This window comes from Prenolepis imparis, unplaced genomic scaffold (genome assembly GCF_030444845.1).
Source record: "Prenolepis imparis isolate NDT839.2.m4 unplaced genomic scaffold, iyPreImpa1.0 SCAF_6, whole genome shotgun sequence".
Lineage (NCBI taxonomy): Eukaryota > Metazoa > Arthropoda > Insecta > Hymenoptera > Formicidae > Prenolepis > Prenolepis imparis.
Window position 1 is genome coordinate 5,484,422 of NW_028141164.1, and position 26,664 is coordinate 5,511,085.

At 42.1% G+C, this 26,664-nt stretch overlaps 2 protein-coding genes and 1 long non-coding RNA gene across 9 annotated transcripts in view; 1 reads left to right on the top strand and 2 right to left on the bottom strand.

The window, feature by feature from the left end:
- The window catches only part of LOC145937167 (uncharacterized), a 155,156-nt gene extending 154,600 nt beyond the window's left edge, over window positions 1–556 (bottom strand). For all 6 annotated transcript variants that reach the window (XM_083040076.1, XM_083040077.1, XM_083040079.1 and 3 more), the window contains exons 1-2: window positions 423–556; window positions 299–336 (exon numbers count right to left, since the gene is read on the bottom strand). In XM_083040076.1, the coding sequence (XP_082896202.1) occupies window positions 299–336; window positions 423–490 (106 nt within the window). In that variant the 5' untranslated portion in view covers window positions 491–556. The remainder of the gene's footprint in view (window positions 1–298; window positions 337–422) is intronic.
- The window catches only part of Rrp46 (exosome complex component Rrp46), a 36,204-nt gene continuing 10,083 nt past the window's right edge, over window positions 544–26,664 (bottom strand). The window contains exons 6-7 of one of the 2 annotated variants that reach the window (XM_083040072.1): window positions 13,535–13,595; window positions 544–661 (exon numbers count right to left, since the gene is read on the bottom strand). In XM_083040072.1, the coding sequence (XP_082896198.1) occupies window positions 13,542–13,595 (54 nt within the window). In that variant the 3' untranslated portion in view covers window positions 544–661; window positions 13,535–13,541. The remainder of the gene's footprint in view (window positions 662–13,534; window positions 13,596–26,664) is intronic. The other variant, XM_083040073.1, reaches the window with a different exon arrangement.
- Window positions 6,294–7,961, top strand: LOC145937659 (uncharacterized). Its single transcript, XR_014425599.1, has 3 exons — window positions 6,294–6,511; window positions 6,641–6,901; window positions 7,090–7,961. It is a non-coding gene; the product is annotated as an uncharacterized LOC145937659 (long non-coding RNA).

Here is a 26,664-nt window from a genome sequence, read left to right on the forward strand (position 1 = left end):
TTTGATTCGTACTGCGTACAAATACTTAATTACGTAAAAAAATAAACTTGATCGAAACCAATTAAAATGCAAATTAAAAATGCAAATATTTGATTTGTTATCTTTCAGAGAAACAATCTGTATCTGTATTAATATTTTTGACAATTATTAGCTGATTTTTGTCAAAAAATATTAATCGCGGATAAGATATCATAACATATTATTTAAAATATATTATTATTTTTAATATTTTCAACATATTATATAGACTTTCATTACCGCTATAGAAATGATATAAAATATACAATTGCTCACTCACCGATACGTGCAATAACGGAGTTGTAGTACACAATTGATCTGAAAACAAAATATTCAAATTATATATATGTGTGTGTTGAATATCTCATACAATACAGTTAAAAAAAATGTTTTATTTTGCATACCTCATAGTTGCCCCGATGTCGCCCGATGCCTCCCCGGGCCTCCTCCTCCTCTCTTGGTCGACCGTCATTGCTCCTTTGAAGCATTCACGACACTCGCGAAAATACGAATGATTACGATTGCCCGATACTTTACACGGCACTCCCGACGTGCGAAACTTTACACGGCACTCCCGACGTGCGAAACTTTACACGGCACTCCCGACACGACGCGTGAATCGCATTGTGTATTGCAATGCTACCTGTAACAAATAAAATACATACATATATTAGAATAATCTTATTATTTCGCATTATAACATACACCATATAAATATGTAAGCTAGAATTAACAATAGATATATCCAGGGATCGCAACACATTCGGGCGCGCGAAAGATTAAGTTGGGTTATGTAGGCAAGAAATTTTGCATCGAATTTTTCGCGAAATATGTGTTTCGAACAATTACGACTACATATTAACGTTGACATTATGATATGCGATTGATGAATATTACAATACAAAGGTTAGAAATCGTTTCTAACGATTATGCTTACTAATTAATCACAGTGGGACGCAGCTCCAACTGCCTGATACTCGCGGCGTTTCAGTAATGGCCGAAGCTACCAAACATCGGCAACTTCATTCTAATAGCGCGCGCGCGACCGCGCGATACTATATACATGACTTAATATTAATAATTAATTAAAACTCGAAAGAGATTCGTTCGAAAGATATAGCTTTAGAAAGAAAAAATATTAATCGAGAATAAGGTATTATAACATATTATTTACAACATATTACTATTTTATAACTTTTACCATATTATTATTTTAAAATTTAATTAGTAAATTATAACATACACAATATAAATATAAATATGTAAGCTAGAATATTTATAATTAGCAAATTTTATTAATATTTTTTACAGAAAAATCAGCTGATTAAGAGACATTGAGAGAGAGAAAGTCTCTTTCTCCGCAATAATATTTTCTCTCTCGTATTCATAGAAATGTTTTCGAGATGTGTATTTGAAGCTTGATTATTGTAAAAAATAATTAATTTGTTATATAATTAATTTGTTGTATAATAATTAATTTGGATAATTTGTCAGTATATCTACCGAGCAATCACAAATGTCTGATTAATGTCTTATATTACTACTGAAAAAAAATTAATTGAAGCTCTACATGACATATATGATTAAAGCGTCAGCTGATTAAAGCGTTAATTTACTAATTAATTTTTAAAATAATGTTATAAAAATTAAAATAATAATGTGTTTTAAATAATATGTTATAATACTTTAAACTCGTTTAATATTTTTGACAGTTATCAGCTGATTTCTGTCAAAAAATATTAATCAAAAATAAGGTATTATAACATATTATTTACAATATATTACTATTTTAATTTCTTAACATATTATTATAACATATTATTTTAACATATTATTTTAAAATTTAATTATCAAATTATCAAACGCTTTAATCAATCTCTAATTTCTGTGAAAAAATTGTAATTGGGTTAAAAGTTGAGTTTAAACAAAATATTATTTTTGAAAAAATATTTTTTTAACATAAAATCAAAGAATGGCGCGCGCTTGTGTTGTTCTAGTATTAAAAAAAATAAAAGAAAAAACACACAAAACGAAACTGACAGGGGAAAAAAGAAAAACTCGCGGAGTTTCGCGAAACGCCTGCGTCGAAACCGATACGTTTCCTTAACAAGCGCCAAACTCGAGAATCTCTTTCTCTTTCTCCCTTTTTTTCTGAATGGTTCTCTCGGCAAGGTTCTTTCCTGCGTGGTTGCAGTGGCACGATTTTATCTTCGGATTCCGTAACTCGATAAACAACGTTGGGATGTCACGGTAGGCCCCGTCTACTTCTTCCATTTGAGACTCGGAGAGCCTCGGGGGTCTCGTGTCTCGTAAAGATTCCTCTTTATTGCTGCCCCTCTCGTTTCCAGTTCGCTCTTTTATAATTTCCTTTTTGAAAAATCCGTACCGTAGAGCCACACCGTTCCTTCCCTCCTTTCTCCCCCCTATATATATATGCTAACCCACCTTTTCTATTTTTCATTTTCTTCATTTCTCGCTCTTTCCGATCTCTGCGCCGTTCATCGCCTCAGCATGCGAGAGGAACGAGAAACGAAAAAAAAAAAAATAAAATAAAATAAAATAAAGTAAAGTAGTCGTTATACCGCCTCATTCGGACTCGGTATTTCATTGAGAAACTTCCCCCCGGGCTTCTCTGATGTCGAACAATGTTGCATGTATATTAAGGAACCACGATTCGACTGGTGGAGCGTTATATATAGAAAGCGTTGCAACACGGAGGACGCTGATCCGAATTTACCGCGATCAATACACACAGGACTGCGTATCGAGCCCGCTCCACCTTGTACTCCAAAGGATGAAAAAGGGGAAAAAAAATAATAATCTGCGTACAACTCTCGCATTTGCAACTCTGTCCTTAATCCAGATCTACTGCGATCGTGCCCCGATCTCGTTGATTTTAAATTCCTATCGTCCTCCCTCTCCCTTTGCATGCTCGCGGCATGGAGCTAACGAGCAAGGATTAACAGAGCAACTTCGAGATAAATCTCGCTCGTTCGTTCAGTTCAAACGCTTCCGTTCGGATTTTGGATTCCCTTCCCGAGGGAGCCTTACTGAGAGTGTGACTCTCCTTACGGACGCCTCGTTTCTGTCACGTCTTACCTCTATGATGCTATATATAGGAGGCTGAGTCGTTGATTCAATTCGCAATCGCGATACATACGCCGCGTGTCTAAATCTGCATAGTCATTGGCGGCGCGAATTCGCTAGCGTTGTGCATTAATTATGCAAACGCCAATCAACCATAACGAGTAAGGAAGGAACCATCCGCGGTGTATCCTGACACACTTTCTGTATAAATGCTTCGTTTATTTGCAACGTTCGGGGATAAGCCAGTCCTCGCTTTTTTTCGACGATGCAGTCGGCATCGTGAAATTTCGACGAAGTTAAAAAAGGAATGTCTAATCTTGTGTTACGCGCGAAAGCCGCAACGACGGTCCAAAGATGAGCCCGTCGGGGTCCATTCAGAATTCTGTCGGATACCACCTTTTCTGGAGAGGAAATCGAAGCCTTCGAACCGCGACTGGCTCTCACGATCTCTAGACCGAGTCTTCCTCTCTCGTAAAAATTGCCGAAAGGAAGATTTTTAATTGGCATAGGAGCCGAATATGGGACGCGCCGGGAGGGAGAAAAGAGGAGGGTCGGAGAAAGACGGAAAGTTCGGGGGATACGCCGCAAATGATGATCGTCGTCGTGGCATCGACGAAACCGACGATCCGTGAATCCGGACTTCGATATTTCATATTTACGACGACGCAGTGAGCATAACATCTCTTCGGGACTCGCGGAGGGAGAAGACCGGGGAAGGAAGGGGGGAGGACGAGTTCCTCGGGAGCTTTAATAACCTCGCTCCATCGTATTCGGACTCGTATCGAAGGGATTATGTTCTGTGGATTAACATATTGACGCCGGTCTTCGTGGGGCCCGGGCCACGCCGCGGCCGACGGGAAAAAAGAAACAAGTCGAGAGCCGAGTTACTAAATCACTCCGCGGCCCCGGCCGTATAAACGTACCCGAAGAGGAATTATTACTACCGGTAACCCACCTATTCGAAATACCTGACAGCCTCCTATCGCGACTCCTCGCCAACCTCCGCGCGGAGATCATCTCGGAAGCATCGGCCTCGTTAGACGGCCGTCTGAACATGGTTGTCTTTTGCTACTCGACAGCATCGAATACGCGTGATTGCGAGACTCGCGCGATGCTCGTCACCGTCGGCTTTTATCATCATAATTTTTTTAGCGGATTTTGTACGGATTTCTGGATTCGAATACTAATAATCTGTAGACTAGTCTATGTAAATCATCATCGAAAGATTCGGAGATAGAATATTTCTCGCTTGGGAGAATATGGTAACGCGATGACTATCGAGAAATTCTCGCAATTCATCGTCTTAAATTCCTATCCTAAAATTACACAACGGCAAGTGCATCACTTTTGATTACTTTGAGTGATAATGTAAGATGTTCCAAGATGTATGGTTTATGTCAATTTTATAAATGTGACATTGTCAACCACTATCGTTTTTAATCAAGTATTAAATATATAGAAGGAATCATTTTTGTCGTCCGTAATTATTATACTTGTATGATTAAATGTAACATTAAAATGTAATATTTCAAAATATCAACAAAAAAAATATCAACAAAAAACGTACTTTATTAACAAAAAAAGTGCGCGTTAGCAACATGAAATATTCACTCAAACATTCTTCTCGCGTTCCATTATTCGTATTCTTTCACATTAACTCTAACTAAAAAATATATCCATATTTTTAATATACAATTTTACAGATCGCGAAAAGTGCGACGTAAAATCCCTTCGTCGAAGCAAAACCGCACTCGGTGCTCGGTTCGTATAGGAATAAAAGCAAGAACCGCGCGTCGGTCTGCGGTCGAGGGCAGGACGAAAAATGTGCGTGAAACGCCGTGATAAATGATAGGATGGTACCGGGCCGGCCCTAGACCCGAAGACCCAGAGACCCACTCGCCGCGCCGCGGATAAAGGACCTCGTTGCCTTGTCTCGGCGCATATTAATGGACAAACATAATCGCCGCATCTCAGCAGGAGCCGCCAGCTGAAAAATCCGCTCGTCGTTGCTGCCTCTCTACCGCGGCCACGGCCCGCTGCCGCAGTTCTCCGTACGATGCCAGGAAGTGACGTTCCTCGGCACGGACGCTGAAGAAAATGAAAGACCCGGGATCCCGGAAAGACGGAAGGACCAACGAATTTTCACATGCACGGAGGGAAAGGCGGAGAACGCGAAGAAGTGAAACATGTTGTGGAAAGAATGGTGCGAATATAAGTTCATCGACTTGTCAATTGCGAAACAGTGAAGTTGTATAAGGTCTCTAAAGAAGAGCATAGAGTGTCTTGCAGTGAATAAATCTCTTATAACGTGATGCTGAAAGACGATAATGACAGTGTGAAAAGAAAATTCTATGTGTGCATTAAGAAAATATCTATAATTATATTTGTTATATTTTCTCTGGGTCAAGTTTCTTGGAAGCTCTACGTAATAAAAAATTTTTCGCGGCAACCCATAATATACTTCAAATATGGTAAATGATTAAATCCATCGTTCACCTTAAACTTACATCATCATTTATTTCGCGCAACAAGCAATGCGATATTAGCGTACATGAAATATACGCCTTTGCCAAGGAGATTTCCAGTCTGTTCATCATTAATCGCGCGAGAGTGATTCATCTTGAACTTGGAGACGCGAGGCTCGAAACATGTGGAGATAGAAAAAAAGGCGGGATAAATAAACCCTTTCCGCGATGTTGTGTTCCGCGGTACCGATTTCCCGCACGATCCTCCCTCGTGATCCTCATCCGCGTCCGCGATAACGCGCGACATGACGGCGAATGCCGTTTGATTACCCCGTCCGCTATCAGCCGCTATAAAGTCGATGGAAGGCGGGCGTTAAAGCCGCCTCTCGGGTACGCCTCTACCTCCCGTGCACAAACTCCCCACCGTTTCGTTTCACCATGTCTCTCACCGGGAGACGCTACCAGACCCGCCGCAGGCGATGAGGCCGGTGGCCGAGCCGTGCGTTTCGCTTCGGCGACGATGCTGGCGAACGCTCGCAAACCACGTCCGAAGTAGGCAGAACGGCCATACTACCACCATGTCCTCGTCGGCGACGAGTCTATATATCTCTTTTCCTCATTCTGTTTTCTCCTACGTCGCGCTCTCTCTCTCTCTCCCTGCCCTCTCGCTTTCACATCAAGGTGCACCGTGTCAGTTCGTCTTCGTCCTTCTGCTGATACGAAGCCGCCTTGAAACGCGCGAGCGTGTCGCGTGATCGTGATTACGTGTGTATGCACGCGTGTGTGCGTTTGAGGCTATACGCGGATCTCGAGTGCGTACGTGCGTGCGTGCGTGCACGTCCGGGGGTTTAATGGGCCCAGCTAATGACTATTGGCCAGCAGACCTGGGCGGGACCACGAGAGCTCGCTTGATGCATACATACATACTTATGCGTGTATTTGTATGTATATATGATGAAGCAGGGTCTTCGACTTGCATTAGCTCTTTCTCCGCATCGGTCACGAATCCGCTGGTTGAAACGTTTTTGGGTTTCGCTCGCTATTTTCGAGGCGCTCGACTGTTTTCAGAGATGAAACTCGAAGACGAATTAGGAGGCATCGCGTTGTGCAGCGAGAGATATAGTTGAGACTTTTTTGCAGTGAGGATCACTTATCTGTTCGACTAAAATTGGACCACCTAACGGAAGTGCCGAAAATAAAACTTCCTTCACACAAGAGAGTTTGAAACTTTCCAGTTTTAAATTAACGTAGCCGCTTTTAATCACTCCGAATGTAGACGGTAGAATCATCCAAAGTTAGATATGTCGCAGAGCTTTGATTAAATTTTACAGGTATCACTTTATACTGCTGGTTAAATCTGAGAATACAATTATAGCCGAGCATATAACTTGGTAATAACATCCAACGTACGATAAATTAAAATTCGATTCGAACACGATGAGATACAAAATGTTGAAATCTGTATATCCATATACGTTAGTATTTCCTTTCCCGGTTACGTTCAGTTTGCGATTTTCAGGATAATCGAGTGGCCATTTTAACGTCATCGACGGACATAGTCCCGCTGCAAAGGACCGAGGCCGAAGGGCCGCCTTCCGTGGGGTGTCGGGTCTTTTACAACGCGATTTACATAGAATGGTCGTCGGCGCGTTTCGGAGCAAGGGAGTCGGGAAAAGACAGAGGAGAAGGACGACGACGACTCGTGTCTATAGACTCGCGAGCTCGTAAGTCAGTAATGCAGAGCAGACGCGGAGCAGAGGCTGAAAACATCCATCACGCTCGCGGGGCCCTATCTCGTCCCGTGGATCTCCGCTTCATAATTACATTCTCGCCAGCTCCGAGAAGACCGGTGAGGTACCTCGTATCTCAAAACGCGTTTAGCTCATCCCGAGATCGCGGCGGTGCGTACAATTAAACTGAAAAATATGCGACGCGCACGTTTCTACTTCCGAATCCGAGAGCAGGAAGCGCTACCGCGCCTCGTTACGCAGAGACGGACGGAGTATGTTTAATCAATTGTTAATGACGATTGCGAGATAGCACGATGTGTATCCGAGAGAGTCTGCCCAGACGTTGTATGAGGCTATGAAATATGTATTATATGGAAGAGCATGTAGCACGAACATGGTGCAATTAAGCGAAAGAATGGGGTAGACGTGCGGACGCGCTTACTTTCCTCGAGGACGATGCATCTACGAGGCGTAGGCTAAAATTTCTGGGCAGAGAGAAAAGAGGGGTTGCATATACTCGTCGTGCGAGATACGCGAGACTCGGCATGTCTGTTAATTAAGTTATTTATATCGGGCTTTAATTAGTTCCTGCAGAAGATGAGACGCTTCGCGCGCTGTATAAGGGCTCTTGTTTAAACAAAAACAAAAAAAAATGCTTTGTTACGAGGTGTAAATCAGCTGTCTACCGAGTTTTTTGTTTGCATCGTCGCGTTAAATCGTCGTCGAAGCACATCTTAGACGTAACATAACGTAAATAAACATAAAGAAAAAAATGCAGGCTAAGTAGTTGCCGACAATTTAAATCTATCGATAATACTCTCATCGATATTCTATGAAAATTGATGTCACTCTTTACGCGCGAGAGATTGCCCAAATCGCAATCGAATAACAACTTGTACGCTCGTTATACGAGAATGCATAGATAAATATCTAGATAATCGCAAGTAACAGCGTCTTCGCCAATCGGGAACTAAACTACCTCTCGGCATTATCTCATTATGCAAGAAACTACTTTAAACGCGCGCGGCACCCGCCGATAAATTAATGATACTGCGCCGCTAATTACTCGGTAATACGCGCGATTATATTTAGTCGCGAGTATTGCGATTGTCGGGTAATTGGAGTGGAACTTATCTTAACGATCGGTTATTATCTCCCGCATTCCTCTTGAATCTGCTGCGTATTTCGAGAGAACTTTGATGTAAGCGGATAAAAAAAGATTGAGAAATTTGCTCGAAATTACACGTACTTATATTTTAGAGAAGTGAAGCAAGACTTTTCAAACTTAATACATATTTGTCGTCGCTAAAATTAATTTCACTCCATCGTAAGTCTATTTTTGCACTTTACGATTCCAGTAGTAATTATCTTACAGATATGACAATGACGACTTAATTATGAATATACGCAATACGAACAGCCGTCTTCAAACAACATCGATAAACTTGAACCGCGGTTTAACCGATTGTTTATTTTCTTCCGAGAGACTGGAACAAGAAGAAAACAAGCGAACAAGTTTACGGTTAAAAGGATAACCGATATTACTGCGACTGGGGCCGTAAACGTGGTATAAAAGCTCGCCTGAGCCAACAAGAAACATTCGCGCTAGTGACAAGTTATATCAAGCACCTTCCTAATTTCTGCTCGCATAAAATAATCAGCGGCGCTGTCGTGCTTATTTTTTTTCCACAGCATCTCCGGGAGGGAAAAGGAGATAGAATGCGGCGGCAGCTGCTTCCAAGACAAAAAGGTCAGCGCGAGAGGTGGCCGGGCAAAGAAGCCGATTAAACTTTCAGGGGTATGTGACAATGGCTAGAGAACGAGGGCGGCAGGTGTCTCGCTCATCTAATATTAACATCGCCGATCGATAACGCCCGGGAGAGAACGAGAAAGAACAAGAGAATCGAGCCCCGGGGCCGCGTGGGTGGAGGACCGACAATAATCGGTCGGATAACTCGTTTGTCTTCTCGCGCTCGGTTATTCGTTAGGGACTGTCTATCGCAAATATCGTGCGAGCACGAACATATTTACTGACGTCTCGCAGAGCGAATTGGAATCGTGAGTTTGAATCCGCCGCAGCTAAATGGGAAAACGGATAATGACGGCCGCGGCAGAGGATGGCGGCGGCGCGAAGGAGGAATTCGTTATTTATCTTACGTTCCCGAGGGAGAAGGGAGCCGGGGGATGTGCGAGAAATGTCGGTGGTTTGCGATCCGTATACATCATGATCCGATGTCTCTCTCGCGCGATTATTGGTCAATCTTTTGCGACGAAAGACTTCAAAAAAATTTTTTCTTTTCGTAAATGTTAATAAAAGATTTTCTATAAATTTACATTTTTTTTATCGCGATATCGCTCATCATTTCGAGCATCGATATCTCGTTCACGTAATTCCGAAATGCATAACGCACGAAACTTATGATTACCGCAGCGTTCTTATATGTTCGCAGCAGAGTAATTCGGCATTAAATATGCAAAATTCCTGTTAGCAGCCACGTTCGACCTCCCTGACGGATTTTTGAATATTCCGACGGGTGTTTCCGCGCGCGACGTGTATTTCGCACGGAATGTTGTAACCACCGCGTTTCTTCTCTAATATCGCTCTCTCTTTCAACGTCTACCCTGGTGATTGCCTCTAGCGTGAGCGGCAACCATCGCCCGTGCCCGGGCGAGGCTTGCAATTTTTGTTTGCGAGAATATTTATAGCGGCAACGGGGATTACCATAAACAACGCGGCGAAGAAACTCAGGGATTACTGTATTTAAAGTGCAAGGGGGAATAATTACCGCGCGACTACTAGCAGAGCTATCGAGGTCGACAGCAGAAAAGGGGCGTGCTAAACGTCATAGAGCGATACCTGGCAACTCAGTTCACCGAAGAGAGAAAGAGAGAGAGAGAGAGAGAGAAGAAAAGAAATAGAAAAGAGAAAAAATGTAAAACACCCTCACATCCTTTTCGTCGGACGCGCGTTGCAATATGGCAATTCGATGCAAGCGAGACATTTTGGTCAGACAGGCTGTAATCATCTTTGCTTCCTCTTTGTAGATAGTACAACAGCAAGTACTTATAAAATAGAACGTCGTATTGCACGTGAATTTATTCTCAGAAAAAAATGTAACTATCAATTATTTATTCATGTGTTTGTTTTCATCTTTGCTTTAATTCGAAGATAAATCTCCCTGCTCCTATTTCCCAATATAAAAATAATTAAAAAATCAGTAAAGTTTCACCTCTTTTTATATATTAAAATATCGAATATATAATAAAGTGTCATTCCACGTGCGACTTGTTGGGAATCATTGCGATTTTGCGGAATAAGGTGCAAAGATCATCGAATCGCGCCGCTAACGAGCGGTAGTCATAAAAAGATATAAATTCGCTTTACGTTCGGGCCTCGTCGAGTCACGTAGGGCTCTTTGCGACTTGATGATGATGATGAACTTCCTGGCGACCATTTTGCCTCGCAAGCTCGCTCGTAAAGTCGAAAAGAGCAAAAACGGTACGAAGACAACGACGTGAAGTTATATCGCGAAGGTCTGCGCACCGAAACCCCTCGTACACGTGCGAACACGTAGAACAATATGTGAAAAGATTTATTTTATTTATATTTAAGTTTATAGTATTTATATTTTATCGTACGCGTATAATAATGCGTGATAATTTCACGTTAGAATTAATACAGAATTAATAAATTTCGAAGCCGATAATCTCGGTTCTCGCGCTCCTATCACACACGTAGACTATGCGAGAGCGCTAATTCGAAGGATTTATCGTCTTGTTTGCGATACAATGTATAAATTATCGCGACCTAAATTTTGATGCTCTTAAGTCCCGGGGACTTAATCCCTGGGACAACGGAATCATTCGCTACCTGAATAAATAACGACACGCGACGTGAACGTTCTGAAGGGAATGGCGTGAAACTTATCGATATCGTGCTCTTGTATCCCTATCACGCGTTTCTGTGTGTTATCTCTCGTTTTTTAATCCGCTTCGTAGTTTGTTTCGTACTCAAATCAGTCGGAATATTGCAACTTCGTATCGATAAATCGTCGCGTGCACACATTCGCCGACGGTCGTTAATATTAATACGTTACAAAGGAGGGAGCTGCCGCGCAATTAACACGTTCCTTAGATTATTCTCGCCGTATCAAGAGAACGAACGACGACGGCAACTTTACAGGCAATGTTATTTTCATCCCTGTAACTTAACGTCACCCCCTTATCGCGTCGACCGTTAAGCTGGCCGCTGGTATTCCATTGTTATTGCCGTCCATCCACCACCCATCCTCGCCTTTGCTCCGGTCATTAGCGTGATCGACAGTGCCATTATTTCCCTTTGTCCGTTCTCTCGCCGCGCGAGCATAATTAGTATTGCGTAAATCTTACGACGCGCGCGCGAGCGTGAATTCTTTTTCTTCTTCGTATCCCATTTCGCGCCGTCGAAGCATTCGTCATTCGGACTTATTACGAAATGCAGATAAAGAGTTTACGTAATGAAAGTGCAGGAGAATTCTTTGGATTGCAGGGCAATATGGTCCGCGGCTCGACAAATAGATATATAGAAATATAAAAATATTTCGCACAAAAAGAGATGTGTATAAAACGTGCATTGTTTTGGACCACCGTAAAATTTTCGATAGATGCAACATTTTTTTGCTGTAGGTCGATACTCTCAATTAAAAACCACCGACCAACCAACGCGAGTCGACGATTCGCTATCGCGAGAACGGTTATTCGATGGCTCGCACGTGGCACTGTATAGCAAATTGATCATAACGAGGTTTAATTAAAAAAGACAACGCTGGCTATTGAACGCGATTACTCACGAGCGTTTCATTTTTCCACACCATAAAAGCGGCCGCTGTGCCATCGGCGATGACCCGAAATCAGTAATCGATTACATATACATGTATAAAGCTTTGAAATTCAAGTGCGGTGTTGAAATATTTGAGGTATTTTTTAGTTATATTGAATAAAACGCAATTCACATGCAAATAGAAAGCCATATAAGAGACAGAAGAGAGAGAAAGAGTAAAATAATAAAAAGATAATGGCAATATTGTGTTATATATCATAATTATAAGAATTATAAAAAGAATTTCTTTAATAATATTAATCTAAACGAATCGATATATTAAAGATTTAAAATAACATTAAAATAAAATTTTTTTTGCAATTAAGATATAATTTACATAAAATATTGCTGCTTCAAAAAAAAGAATAATATATAAATTTTCAAAATATTAGATAGATGTATACAAGTACATCAGTTGTTAAGATATAAGTATAATAGCTGTAAATTATAATACGCGAATTTTTATAATACGAACAACGTAAGTCTGTCAAAAAATGACAAATTATTCGTCTGTGTCATAAGACACATAAAAAACTATTTTACAGATGCAATATATTTAGATATTTATATGTAATAAGCGATATAATAGCCATTTTCAACACTGAGGATTATCTCAGTCTTATGACGTAAGTGCTCAGGGAGTGGATCAAGTGATATGAGTATATTTCCTTCGTCAAATAACGAAGGAAAAAGAAAAATCCTTCTCTAAAAAAGATATGTAAAGTCGATACTCACATATATTGAAGTTTATTGTTGTCGCTTTTCCACGATGCTCATTGACTGTCAAGATTCGTGTTGTGTGTTATATTCGTAGCATCGAAAGGCTGTCATCGCGAGGGTTAGCAGTTTGATAGTCTGTGTTCAAAATAAAATTAAATAAAATAATATTAGTTTTAAATAATATGTTATAATACTTTAAACTCGATTAATATTTTTGACAGTTATCAGCTGATTTCTGTCAAAAAATATTAATCGCGGATAAAGTATTATAACATATTATTTCAAACATATTATTTTATTTTATTTTGAACAGACTGTTAAACTACTGACCCTCGCGATGACAGCCTCTCGATGCTACGAACATAACGCACAATGCGAATCGAAACAGTCAATCAGCATTGCGGAAAAGATGCAACAATACTCGCGAGAATCGACTTAACGTGCCTTTTTTAGAAAGAAAATGTTATAATATTTTTAATTCGATTAATATTTTTGACAATTATCAGAGCTGATTTTTGTCAAAAAATATTAATCGCAGATAATATATTATAACATATTATTTAAAACATATGTTACTATTTTAATATTTCCAACATATTGTATATACCCCCATTACCGCTATAGAAATATTATAAAATAAATAATTTCTCACTCACCAATACTTTACACGGCACTTCCGACACGACGCGTGAATCGCACTGTGTATCGCAATGCTACCTGTAACAAATAAAATACATACATATATTAGAATCTTATTATTTCGCATTATAACATACACAATATAAATATGTAAGCTAGAGTTAACGATAGATATATCCACGGATCGCAACACATTCGTGCGCGCAAAAGCAGATTAAGTTGGGTTATGTAGGCAAGAGATTTTGCGTCAAATTTTTCGCGAAATATGCGTTTCAAACAATTACGACTACATATTAACGTTGAAATTATGATATGCGATTGACAAATATTACAATACAAAGGTTAGAAATCGTTTCTAACGATTATGCTTACTAATTAATCACAGTGGGACGCAGCTCCAACTGCCTGATACTCGCGGCGTTTCGGTAATGGCCGAGGCTACAAACATCGGCAACTTCATTCTAATAGCGCGCGCGCGACCGCGCGATACTATATACGTGACTTAATATTAATAATTAATTAAAACTCGAAAGAGATTCGTTCGAAAGATATAGCTTTAGAAAGAAAAAATATTAATCGAGAATAAGGTATTATAACATATTATTTACAACATATTACTATTTTATAACTTTTACCATATTATTATTTTAAAATTTAATTAGCAAATTATAACATACACAATATAAATATAAATATGTAAGCTAGAATATTTAATTAACAAATTTTCGCTTTATTAATATTTTTTGACAGAAATCAGCTGATTAAAGCGTTAATTTGTTAATTAATTTTAAAAATAATACTATGTTATAAAAATTAAAATAATAATGTGTTTTAAATAATATGTTATAATACTTTAAACTCGTTTAATATTTTTGACAGTTATCAGCTGATTTCTGTCAAAAAATATTAATCAAAAATAAGGTATTATAACATATTATTTATAAATTAAATTAAATTAAAAGTCGTTCACTCAAAGGCTCATAAAAATTAAACTTAAACTATAAACAAATAAAGGGCTAAGAGCCAATGCTGGATATTCGTGCGATTTACATTTATTATAATAAAATTGAACCTACGTTTTGACCTACATTAAGCCGGGTACTCACTATAGCCTGCAACGTGCAACGCAACGGTTGCTGTAACCTAAAGAGTATTGTTAAACTCGAGTTTAAGACGTACTCATTAGGTTACAGCAACCGTTGCGTTGCACGTTGCAGGCCATAGTGAGTACCCGGCTTTAGGCCATCTTCAGCAATACAAAGTGTTTAGTAAAAGAGTTGGTAACCAAAACCACACTTCCGCAACATTAAAAAAATGTACGGAAGACAGGGTGTTAATGTAGGTCGAAACGTTCTTGGAAATTTGACATCTGAAGATCCTGCCAGAGAAATGTCGAATTATATCACGTTCGAAGCATTTCTGTCAGATTACTCGTGCATTAAATATAATTGTGTAAGCTGATAATACAGTAGCGTAAAATAGTAATAATCGTGATACTCTTGAATGCAGCGAATTGAAGAAGAGGAGAATCGATGAACAAAACGAGTCGGTTTTAATTGCGCGTAGCAAGTTAACAAAATATCGCGGGAATAATCGCGGGGATAATCGCGGGGCGCCGTTTGCTGCGAGAACGGGGGCTTACAATTTCCGCTCGAATGACGGGACTTTCGTACGTCAGGAAGATGTTCTAAAACTATCCAGGACACGCCGGAAGGCTCCTGAAATAAGGTATCGCCGGCGACGTGGCGGGGGCGGACGACGATAACGGTAGAAGAGTCGGGGGGTTGGAAGAGGGCTCCCGAAGCGGGCTGGCGCGAGGGCAGGGGGGCAAGGAATGTAATCACAGGATTCCCCCGCGATCCTTCGGGACGTCGGTAGCCATCTTGGATTCTTAGCAAGGTTTCCTCCGGCTTATATATATCGTTCATTAGGCGTTGACAGTGACAGCAGCGGCGGCTTCTATTTCTGGGCTCGCTCTCGCCTGGGTTCTCCTCACGATCCGCTTACGCTCTCGAAATCGCTTGCCGGACCGAGAGCACGCCATGGAAATGGCCGCCGTCGGCTTGAAATAAGTGTGGCAAGGTGACGGGGTTAAGGTAAGTTTCCTGTTACACGTGGCCAGTATATGAGCCCGGCGTAAACTCGCGTCGTGTTCGCTGCACCAGACGTGCACGATGTTTAAGTGCGGCTCTGCCGCTGCAAGCCGCCTGGAATCGAGCATTTATGCAGCAAAATCGGTTCTTTCTCTCTCTCTCTCGCAAGAGATGCTGCGACACTTTATGTCCGTTTTCTGCAGAGCTTTCTATACACGATATTACGACTTAAGTTGGATACTGACGATTAATTTTCTACGTTGAATGTAAGTAGATTGCAGGGACATACAGGAAATTTTCTATTAATCCTTATTTATTATTCATCTAGCCTTTATTCGAATCTACCAAGTTTGTCATCTCCTTCATCCACACACAAATACGACTTGAATATATTTAAAAGAATACAAAGATTATTTTTCTCGGTTAACGAAAATTCAAACAAGAGTATTGCTTTCGGCAAATAAATTTCTCTTACGTTTATCTGATACAATTAATATTGATAATGATATTGGTAATTTATATAGTAGATGAACAAAAAGAAATTTACAAAAATACACCGATAGGAGAGTAAGTGTATAATTAATATAATTAATTGTTATTCATTATCCGCGGTTGATTACTGTCCCAGGCAAGACGGATCGACTGGCATTAGCTCTCAGCTAAGACGCGTTTCCAGATATCTCCTAACGAACGCTCTAACCAGATAACAAGTATGCGGTACGATCTCTCTTTATATCGTTTTTAATCAATTCCCGTGCAAGAACGAGGTGCGGCGCGGATTAACGTTTTAATAAGCGACACCTTGATAAGATCGTTAATTTAAATAGAGTTCATTTAGAGATGGGGGGAACATGCCTCTTGTAATATTTTTCGAAACGAATAATTTTCAGCGAATCAACGTTTTTATTAATTAAAACGGCGCGCGACTCGCGACAAATTGTCTCGATTAAAAGCCGTTCGCCGACGTAACGATCGTAGAAGCGCGCTGCGCGAAGAATAATCGCCCGTGCGGTAGCGGGAGATTTGTTTATCAGCTTATCGGTCGTCCGTTTTCTGCCCGCCGTAACTTATATTGTAAACCGAAACCGGTTCGGAATACCCGGCCCGGAATGCCCGGCCCGGAATGCCCGCCGGACAATCCGGATGAAGTTGCATTCTCGGGTGCATCGGTGCATAACACGCTGAGTGAGGCTCGATCATCGTTATGTCGGTGCGACGTTGCATAAATATCGAAAGCGCGCGATGGACACCATCCGATGGACCGGGGAAAAGAAGAGAGTTCCTCCCTTCGGTCGGGATGGACATATAGAAAATTGAGGCCCCCGTAAAATTCATGACCGGACGGCACCTGCAATTAAACGCGCCGTACACCGGCTGTCTGCATCATCTTGTCCGCCGGTGATATTATAATTGAAACGGAATAAATTTAATTATCGCCGACGCGATAGATTAATGTTCCTCCATCGGGCATCGGCGGCTGGGATAAATAACGTTAATTATGCGCATGACGTGACATGTCGGAAGCCCCCCCCAAAAATAAAAATCGTAAGCTTTTTTTCTTTTCGAGATGAAATGTCGCATTCTCCGAGTATGGTCTTAATAAAATCGATCGGGACGAAGAAGCTGGCGATTTCGCGTATAAACGCGGTTATTTTATTCCACGGAAAAGTAGCGCCCGTGGTTTTCGATTAAGGGGTATAAGAGGTACCGAAAGTAAAGCGCGTCCCTCGCATATTCTCGCCGAATATCCCGAAAGACGGCGACGACGACGACAGGAGAAAAAAGATGTTCCTCGTAAAGAAGCGCGCAGATATGCATGGGAATTGCATGCGGGGAAGAAAGGTAAAGGGCGCGAGAAAGAGAGAAGAGAAGCGAGACAGAAAAAGGGAGCGAGAAAGGGAAAGAATAGTCCTCGCTCTTCTTCGCCACCCTTCCACGGGAACCGAAACGACCTGGATGCTTGCACGCTAAAACGGTGTGCCCGGCCTCATAACTCGAGGATTTTTGTCGCCGGCTTTAGTCGCAGCTTTACGCGGCAACCTTAAAATTTCCTCGCTTAACGAAGAACCCCGAGGGGATGATCTGTGGCGAGTGCCTGGCGCGACAACACAAGAGCAATTTTATTCCGACCAGGTATTACCTAGCTAGCACCGGGGTAGTGCGCGGGTGAGCCCCGGTGTTTGGGAGGTTCGCAAAAAATAGTGCCGCTCTCTTTTTCTCTTCCTTTCTCTCTCTTCATATACACACGCATCGCATATTTCTCGTTTGCGCACAGACGCGGACGGACGTTGTATCAGCGTGCACCATCGCCCCGCGAATGCTTGAGCCGCGATAAATTATTAGCGCAATAATTGCGCGTCGTAAAGCGCACTTCTTTTCCGGCGTTAACGAAGCTGCGCGGATAGCACCATTGCCGTTCGTTACGTCTCCGTACAATTAGTGTACCTACGTGCGAACTTATTCCTGCATCGAGGATGCAAGGATGATCGCGATATCGCCGACGAAATATACAGCAACGACTACTATTCTAATACTGATGCGGCAGCGGGTGGCTCTTCCAATGCGTTTGCGCAACGAAATGTTCCGTTTACATCGGTCTCGCGCGATGATTCACGGAGAAATTAATTTACACTTTGAATGACGGGAATGGATGGCATCCACCACCACTTGCTCGTGCATCTCGAATGAGTAAATTATCAATTCCTATCGCGATCATAAACTGTCATAGCCGCACGATTGCCCTTCTCTCGTCTCTCTTGTCTCTCCCTAACGAAGCAACGAAAGATTCAACGCGCAGAAACGAGCGCGATATGTTTATGCAGATACGTCGTGTAAACTACGTGTGTATTCACAGACAACAATGTAAATCGCGATAAGATATATACGGCAAAAACTCTCGATGCTAATTTGACTAACATAGAGCGATGGTTTCCATTCGAGTGAAAAATGCCGCCGTGCGAGAGTTGAAAAATAGCATTCTACATTATTCTGAATTATTAAATGAATGGATGAAATTATAATTAATTTTTATTTATAGAATTTTATGAAGGTTGCAATTACTCGAGAATGTGATGTGTCTCTTTGTTTCGTAAATAAACAATAAAAGTTACTTTGTTATTTCCTGCAATTTTGTTATTATATATTAAATTATATTATATATATTATATTATTATTTTTTGATTGCAATATTTTCAAGAAAAATTATATTGCAAAATATCAGTTTCTTATTATACAGAAATGGGTATGTTATTCTTTAAGTATACTTGATTTTATTACAGATATAAGGAGAACGAACGTTATAAATCAGACAAATGAAAAATTATGTACTCAATTATCTTCATAATTATAAAGTTCTTCAAATGAATTTATAAATTTAAATATAAATAGATTTTATCCAACTTTGTCTCGATATGAAATAATATAGCTAATCAGATGCTATCATGCGCTATATATACATCTGTCTTATAATATACTCGTATTATATATGCACATATACACGTTGAAACTTGTAGCGATAATTATCGTGAGGTGTGCGAGGAAGCGCAAAATGACAAGATCGCGTGGCCATCTTGTTTGCGATAATCTTAACACTTAGAAAGAGTCATGTGGACGATTATATATAAATAATTGTTTGTTCCCTACATACATATTTTCTAGAAATAAAAATAAAAATTCTCTCTTCATGTTCAGGCATTTGCCCAATCGATAATTAGACTTTCGCAGTAGAATTTTTAATAACGTTGCGGCTGTATCCGTAATCATGATTACTTCAATACGCGATCAGGTGTATCGATCAGACACGAGTCACATCGAAGACATATATATTTGGCAGACAGATGAATGAATGTCTCGAAGCTTCACCGCGCGAATAAAATTAACCCGGATGGCGCGCCTAAGTAGACAGCATTATCCCGAGCGCGGCGATTCATAACCATAACGAGATTAGCCAGGTTCAACCCTTCGCCGCGAGACTTATTGTTTACACTTCCCTCCTTATTCTACGCCTGCAAGATTCCCCGGCTACCGTACTCCCGATAATCTTGCTCGCCACTTTCCCGTTTCCCCTCTCGCGAGTGGAAAGTCCAATTATAATTCATTGAACACTCTTTCCCTTCCCGTAACGCGTTGTATATCGCGCTGAAAAATTAAATCTAAGCTATTACATTATATGGAACGTAACGATGAAAAATGGTCTTGCCTTTTTCACATTTCCTACATTTATTCTCTGCTGTATTACGGTAGGGTGAAAATCATGATCGATCCTACCAACGCAATCAATGTATGCGCGATACGAGGTATCGGTACGAGAAAACAATCTTTGGCTGATTATATCACAAAGCGGCCAGAATCGATTTTCTTTCGATAATTACCGTATACACTGGCGCGCGAGCGTAAAAAGGGAGAGAATAAACGGAGAGAAATGGCAGATGCGAAAAAGACTTGCGGCCGCGGTGAGCTAAAGGCGAACCCACGAGGAGGAGAGGAGCCGTTCTCGAGCCTAACGTTAATTAGTTTCGCCTGAGTTAATGACTTTTTCCCTCCTAATCAGGTAATTCCGTATCTCTTTAAAATAATCTCGCCGCCCGTCCGCTAATGAAATTCTGAACTCGTTACTTACACTCGCGGCACCTCCACCCACCTCCCTTTCCACCGACCCTTACGTTTCTCCCTTTCCTTCCCTTCCTACGGGAATGAAGGGTACGCGAGACGAAAAAGATGCGTAGCATCTGCTCCAAGTTTATGTTTGCCTTCTTTCACAAAACATGTAATAAATATTTAGAAATAAGATTATTTGCGTGTTAAAATTTTAATGCAACTATGCGAAAGCTATATGAAAGCTGTATGTGTATGCATGTATATACGTTACATATAATAGAAGTAACATTTAAATAGCACATGGAGGCATGAAAATATCAGCAATATATTAAAACATATTTGCGTTAAACAAATGGAAGAAAAAATACGTTTATAGATGCAAATCCGTACGTCACACGGGGAAAGCAGGGTATCTACGTTTCGGCGCAGGAACGACGTATTTACAATACCAATAAAATAACGCGTCGAATTTCAGGGACAGGAGATCGCGCTGGGTGCGAGGCTCAAGTTTTCCAACGATGAAGATTCATCGCGCGCGAAGACGAGGCCCAAGGAGGCTCGTCGAGACGTCAATGTGAAACATCACCGTGGCACCCCACAAATAGAACCGACGGGATTTCGTTGCCGCGTGCTCGAAATACGCGTGTCACTCGCGTCGACGTTTACAATCCTCCTCTTCACGGCAGCGACGTCTTTAGTCGCTCTTTTCTCTTCCTAACAACGCTTTCGGCCACGCACGCATAGACATTCGTCGCGCTAAAATGATCCACGTTCCAAAAATTTAGAAAAAAAATCAACCCCTCTAATAGGCACAGAATTGTTCGATTTCAGTTTATCTGTATAAAAATTTGAGTCGCGCACGAATCATGATTTACATTTGTGCAGATCTCATGAAAAATCAGTTTCAAGAACATCGAGGTAGGCTTTGCACGTGCAATATTAATGGTTATCGATTACGTGTTAGTTTTACAAAGGCGACATCAAATTATTGAATATTATTAATTGATTTGTGAAAAAATGCTAGCCTAAGAGAAGCATCGTCAGAATTATACATATCTATTTCGGAATTAATTATCCCCCTGCAATTGAAGTAGCTTCATGACAGGCTAGACGTAATGAGAGACGTAAAAAGATACGAAGCAGTAACTCGTAGTCCCCGCACTCACGGGAAAGAAAACGAATGAGGCCGCGAGAGAGGAAGGGAAGGAACGACACACCGTCGAAGGAAGAGAGGAGCGGAATTCAACAACGAATTCCGGAATTCCGTGCGGCGTCGCGGGATAGAAGCACGCCCGCGCATGCACGTACAAACGTACGAGGACGCGTCCCGAATAACCGTTTACCGTTGAGCTTAGGAATGTTACGAACCGCCACGGGCTTGCAAATTGTTCTCACGTTGCGCGTCCTCCGCCCCCGCCTCATCCCAGCTACTCTCTCTCCTCCGCACAGCCGTTGTCAAGAAATTTCCCAGGGGTTCCCTACCCCCGTAGCGCCCACCGGCATACTGAACGAGCGTGCAGATATCTGGCATTCACATATTCGCGACGAATTCACATATATTAGCTTCCGTGTTCGTTCGCGCGAGCTATGAATCTCTCACGGATCAGCTGTTCGCGAGAGATTCGAGGCGTCTTTTACCGATTACGTTTGAGAACGTCGTTCTACGGCTAATCCCTCGTCTCATTAATCATCGTCCGTCATTCGCAATCAGCTACAAACTTATCCAGCTATTTTTATTACATTTTATATTCTATCGAGATGTCTATTTTATTGAGATTCTTCTTTCGGAGAAAGAAGAGTGAAGAAACGTAGATAATTTTTATACATGTATATATGTATGCTGAAACTCAAACTCTCTGCATTACGTAATAAATGCGAGACGACATAAGCAATTACAAGCGATTAACGAGTAGTCGATATAATTAATACTGGACGCGCATTTCGAATGCCAGATGTCTATCTCCGTCCAGCATGAGCGCGCGATATAACGGATTGTCTGGTCGCCGAGAAGTTAGTGGCCGCTGTCTAAATGGTTGAAAAGCTTATATAGGCAGCCTGGATTGCCATTCGGTCGTCCATGGTCAGCTAATCGAGGGGGGGAGTTGGATGGGGAAAGGGGGGAGAATTAGATGAATATCTTACCTGGAAATCGAGACCGGGAGCCCGATACTCTCGACCGCGAGTGAAGGAAGGTCCGCGGGCGAGAGGCAGACGGAAACGGCAAAAGAGAAATGGATGAAGGAGGAGAGGAGTCTTCGTCCCGTAATATAGTGGCCGGTCCGATCGCAATAACTTACTTTGAATAAATGAAACGCCGCCCCGACGGTTCTGAACGCGAGTCAGGTTTCCGCCGTGGAAGCGGCAGCGGTCCCTCAACAGGACAATGCCTAAGCGTTCGCCAAAGTAAACGACGACGACGACAACGATGTCGCGAACGACGACGTCGGATTCTGGCGGTTTTAGCTGTCAGCCTCGCTCTAGTCTAATCTTCGGCCCGACATTCCTCTTAATCTAAGGAACGCGGTACGTGTTTCGACGCATCTGCTGTTTCTCGCGGTAAGATTTTACTACGCTTCGGGGACAAAATTCGCGCATCCGTGGATATATTCCAGAAATTCCGGCATTTTTTTACCAAAGTAATTTTAGCTTCGCTAAAAGTTCGAAGAATAAACTGGTAATTGTCACGAGAATACGCGATAAAGATACGTTATTCTTTAATATTGTTATTGCTACGTAACGCGCGCTAAATAAAGTCAAGAACGGAAGCACGAGCTTCGCGTAATCGATTACCTTGCGCCCGAGCCCTCTGTCGAAACGTAGCGTAATAGCGTTTGGGGGTTTTGTTGGCGAACGTGTAGAGGCTGTGCCTGCCAAAGTAGTAACAGACTGCGCGGGTCCTCGCGTTGCCGGAATTTACGAGACAGCCGGGCCATCTTTTAAGGGAAGCAACGCGGAGGATTTTCAGCCATTGTATCGGCCGTGAGGCTGCTCTTTGATAAGTCAGTGGCTGACTAACGAAGCCTAAAGGGAGTTCGACGCTCTATTCAGCCTTTCGACTCTTGCACTGTCTTTGAAACACGTCTCGCGACCTGTCCGTCGTTTCAGCTTCTACTTCAACTTTCAAATCGAACTTGTCCAGGGATCATTGACCCTTGCTCTTTGATCCTTAACGGGCAATTACCGGTTTCGCGACATTAACCATATCGTTAATCTCTTCTTCTACTGCTTGTATAGCTTCATACGCGCTTCATACCGTTCTTAAATAATCCATTAGACGCGCGGATCTTCGAAAATCTATTAAAAGCGATGATAATTAAAACAAACGCCCTTCTCGTTCGCTTATGTCGAATTTAATCCCGCTGCCTTTTCGCGCCAGAAAAGTTCACTCGGTAAATTAAACGACGCCGTTGGCTATTGTGTATATTGTATTGTATATATGATTTTTTCCACAGAGAAGTTCTCGTCGGACGGCGATTCTCTTCATTTCGCGTTGGCCGCGAGCAACGTGCCGGGAGAAACATTGCTCGTGTATCGTTATTAAATCAATCTCTTCGTAAATAATCGTTTCGTTACAAAAGATTAAAGTTCGGATAAAGCGCAAAAAGTAATTGAAGTAGACGCCCCGCTAGACGCGCCGCGCTACATTGAATTTAATCGGTATGCCATTATCTGAATTGCTATTCCGCGGTCCGCATCCGTTTAATATAGAAATTAAACGAATTCTGCTACACGTTGCAAAAACACATCGTGTGCGCTAGCTTCTCTCCCTCTTTTTTTTTTTTTTATTTCGCCGGTCGCATGCGAGAGAAGCCCGCTTTAGCGTTTATTAAATTCGCCGTAAATAATGCTTTTTTCCCCTCCCCCTAGAAGGGGGATAAAAGCTCGACAAAGCGGCATAAAGTGATCCGGAGCGGCCGCCTTTCCTGTGTCGCGATACCGATCGCGGGGTGCTCGCGAAAATTGAAACGTCTAATCGAAATTTCAAACGGTTCGATCCGGGGGGACGCGACCGCGCGGGACTTCTCAGCCCCGCGTTATATAAAGGATCGCCAACGTTTTAATAACACTCGCGCGAATCGCTTTAAATCCTCATCGACCCTCCGGATCGTCTCGGATTTTTGCGCCGACAGGCCCGTAGCCACGAGCTATACGCGCGCGCGAGAGACGTTATTCCGACGGTTATTAAATCAGGTCCGTCGTAAATAACGCGTACCCCGCTCCGTACCCTGCCTTCGTCGCCCCATCGCTTCGCTTCGTCGTTTCGCGTCCGTCTATCTATCTGTGCCTCGCTCTTTATCTGTATCAATAATCGTGCAGTAAACCCGCTCTCGTTCGTTTCGTCGCTAATTATTTTAATTGGCCGGCGCACATTCAAAAGAGATACCTAGAAGGAAGAGGCACCCAGAGGCGACTTCGCCGACTACGACTGCTTCGATTACCGATCGTGTCTGTACCCCGTCCTCTCTTTCACCCTCTCTATCTCGCTGCCTCCGAGCATCTCGCTCTCGCTGCCTTTCGTTAGATTTTTATTTTTGCCCTCCCCATCTCCCTTTTCCCCCCTCGCTCTCGTTAGCATATTGATTGGCGATGACGGGACCGCGCGGTGGTGGGCCTCGCTTGAGAAAATTAAAAGGAATTGCGAATTAATATTGCCGATACGTCGCGAACGCACCTCTCATTTAACGTAATCAACGACGGTGGAACTGGCATTGACTTTGTTGTTGCTTTACAAACTGCACGACATAGGTAGGTGGAAATTACGCGGCAATTCGAAGCGCGCATTAAAATTGCGAGATGATAGATTTCGATCGCAACGGACGCTCATACGCATTGAGACAATTTATCTTTGAGAGATGTAGCCGTAGGAAGATATTTGGATGACGGTGTCGATTCGAGAGTTTACGATGAAAATTGCAAAACGCAATCAGCGGGACATCATAATTACGAACCGACGAGACGGATCATCGTTATTAGCAGGTCCAACCGAATAGTTTCGTTGTCGTGTATTATAGAGTAATTTTACAGTAGTAAACTCACAGATTAAAAGGCAACGTGTTATTTCGTCGAATCTGACCGTGTTGAAATCGTAACTCGCTGAAGGCAATCCAGAAACAGCCATACTTTAGTGTGTATCTTTTCGTATTTCAGCCTCGAAATATGGAAGAGAGGAAGGGAAACAAAGTTATCGCGCATAAAATCGAAAAGTCTCCGTGTCTCAAAAAATAAAGAGCAAATACGGTAACTTTTCGAGGAAACTGAAGCTAATAATTTATGCAGTGTGACTTAAATATATTAAATATCTCACATATATCAATATATAAAACATATATGTATATAAAACTTATGTAAAAAAAATATATAAAACATATATAAATATATAAAACAAAGAGCACAAAATCTATCAAATTTTAAATAGAAATATCTTGTAAAATATAATATTTCAATAAGATATTTTTATTTAAATTTATTTTATAGATTTTGTTCTCCTTGTTTAAAAGAGAGAGTTATCAAGATTACAAGAGTAGTCAAGATTTTAGCTGCTTGATCAGCTGACATTGTGGTCTTAGTGAAACGGAGCGCGCATGATTGATCGACACGAGTGTGTCAGTGCGTGGTGTCGGCTCATTACGAACGCGCGTGTCTCTAAACCTCTGACGGCGAGGGGCTCAAATATTTTAGAATGATCTGCGAGAGTCGACCGCGTATGCTGGCACGGTAACCCTGCCCGGTATCGCGTTCAATCTCTTGGCGCAAACGTCTCAACTGGCGGCGCGCATAAATCTTGGTTCACCACCGATGTGAAGAGACGGACGGGGAGAACGAGAAAAAAAAAGACGATTCACAGTGGACAGAGAAAAGAGCGGACGCGGGGAAGAGCAGCTTGCGCTGCGACGCGAAGAGGAACGAAGGGTGCGCCGGGAACGAAAGGAGAAACAATCGGCCGATCACATGGGTGACGGAAGACGGTGATCGGTCGCACGAGAGCCGGAGAGACAGAAGTCTTATCTTACGAGGATAGCCAATGCCACGGGAGCGGCGAAACCGATTCACAAAGCCAGAAGCTCCGCCTACGATGGACGTCGAGCTCATTCTTCGTCCTCTACGTCCTTCTCTTCAACGTTGCTGCCTCGACGGCGGCACGATCGGACGGACCGGATGCCACAATCCGTTGTTGTTCTCGTACTCCTTCACCCCCGGCCGTTTTGCATCTACGCGTCCCCCTATTAATGTGTGCACCTTCCTTGTTCCGGTGGATGAGAGATCACTCGCTCTTTCTCTTCTCCATTCGTGTCAATTAATGTCCTATCGGGTAACGTTTGCGTTGGCTACCTTCTCCATAACGTTTCTCTCCTACGTGTCTTCCTCTTCCCCTCTCTATCCCTCATCTTATCCCGTTCCCCGTCTGCCGGGGTGGATTGATCGATGGCTCGAGCTGTTGCGATGAATTGGGTCCCGTC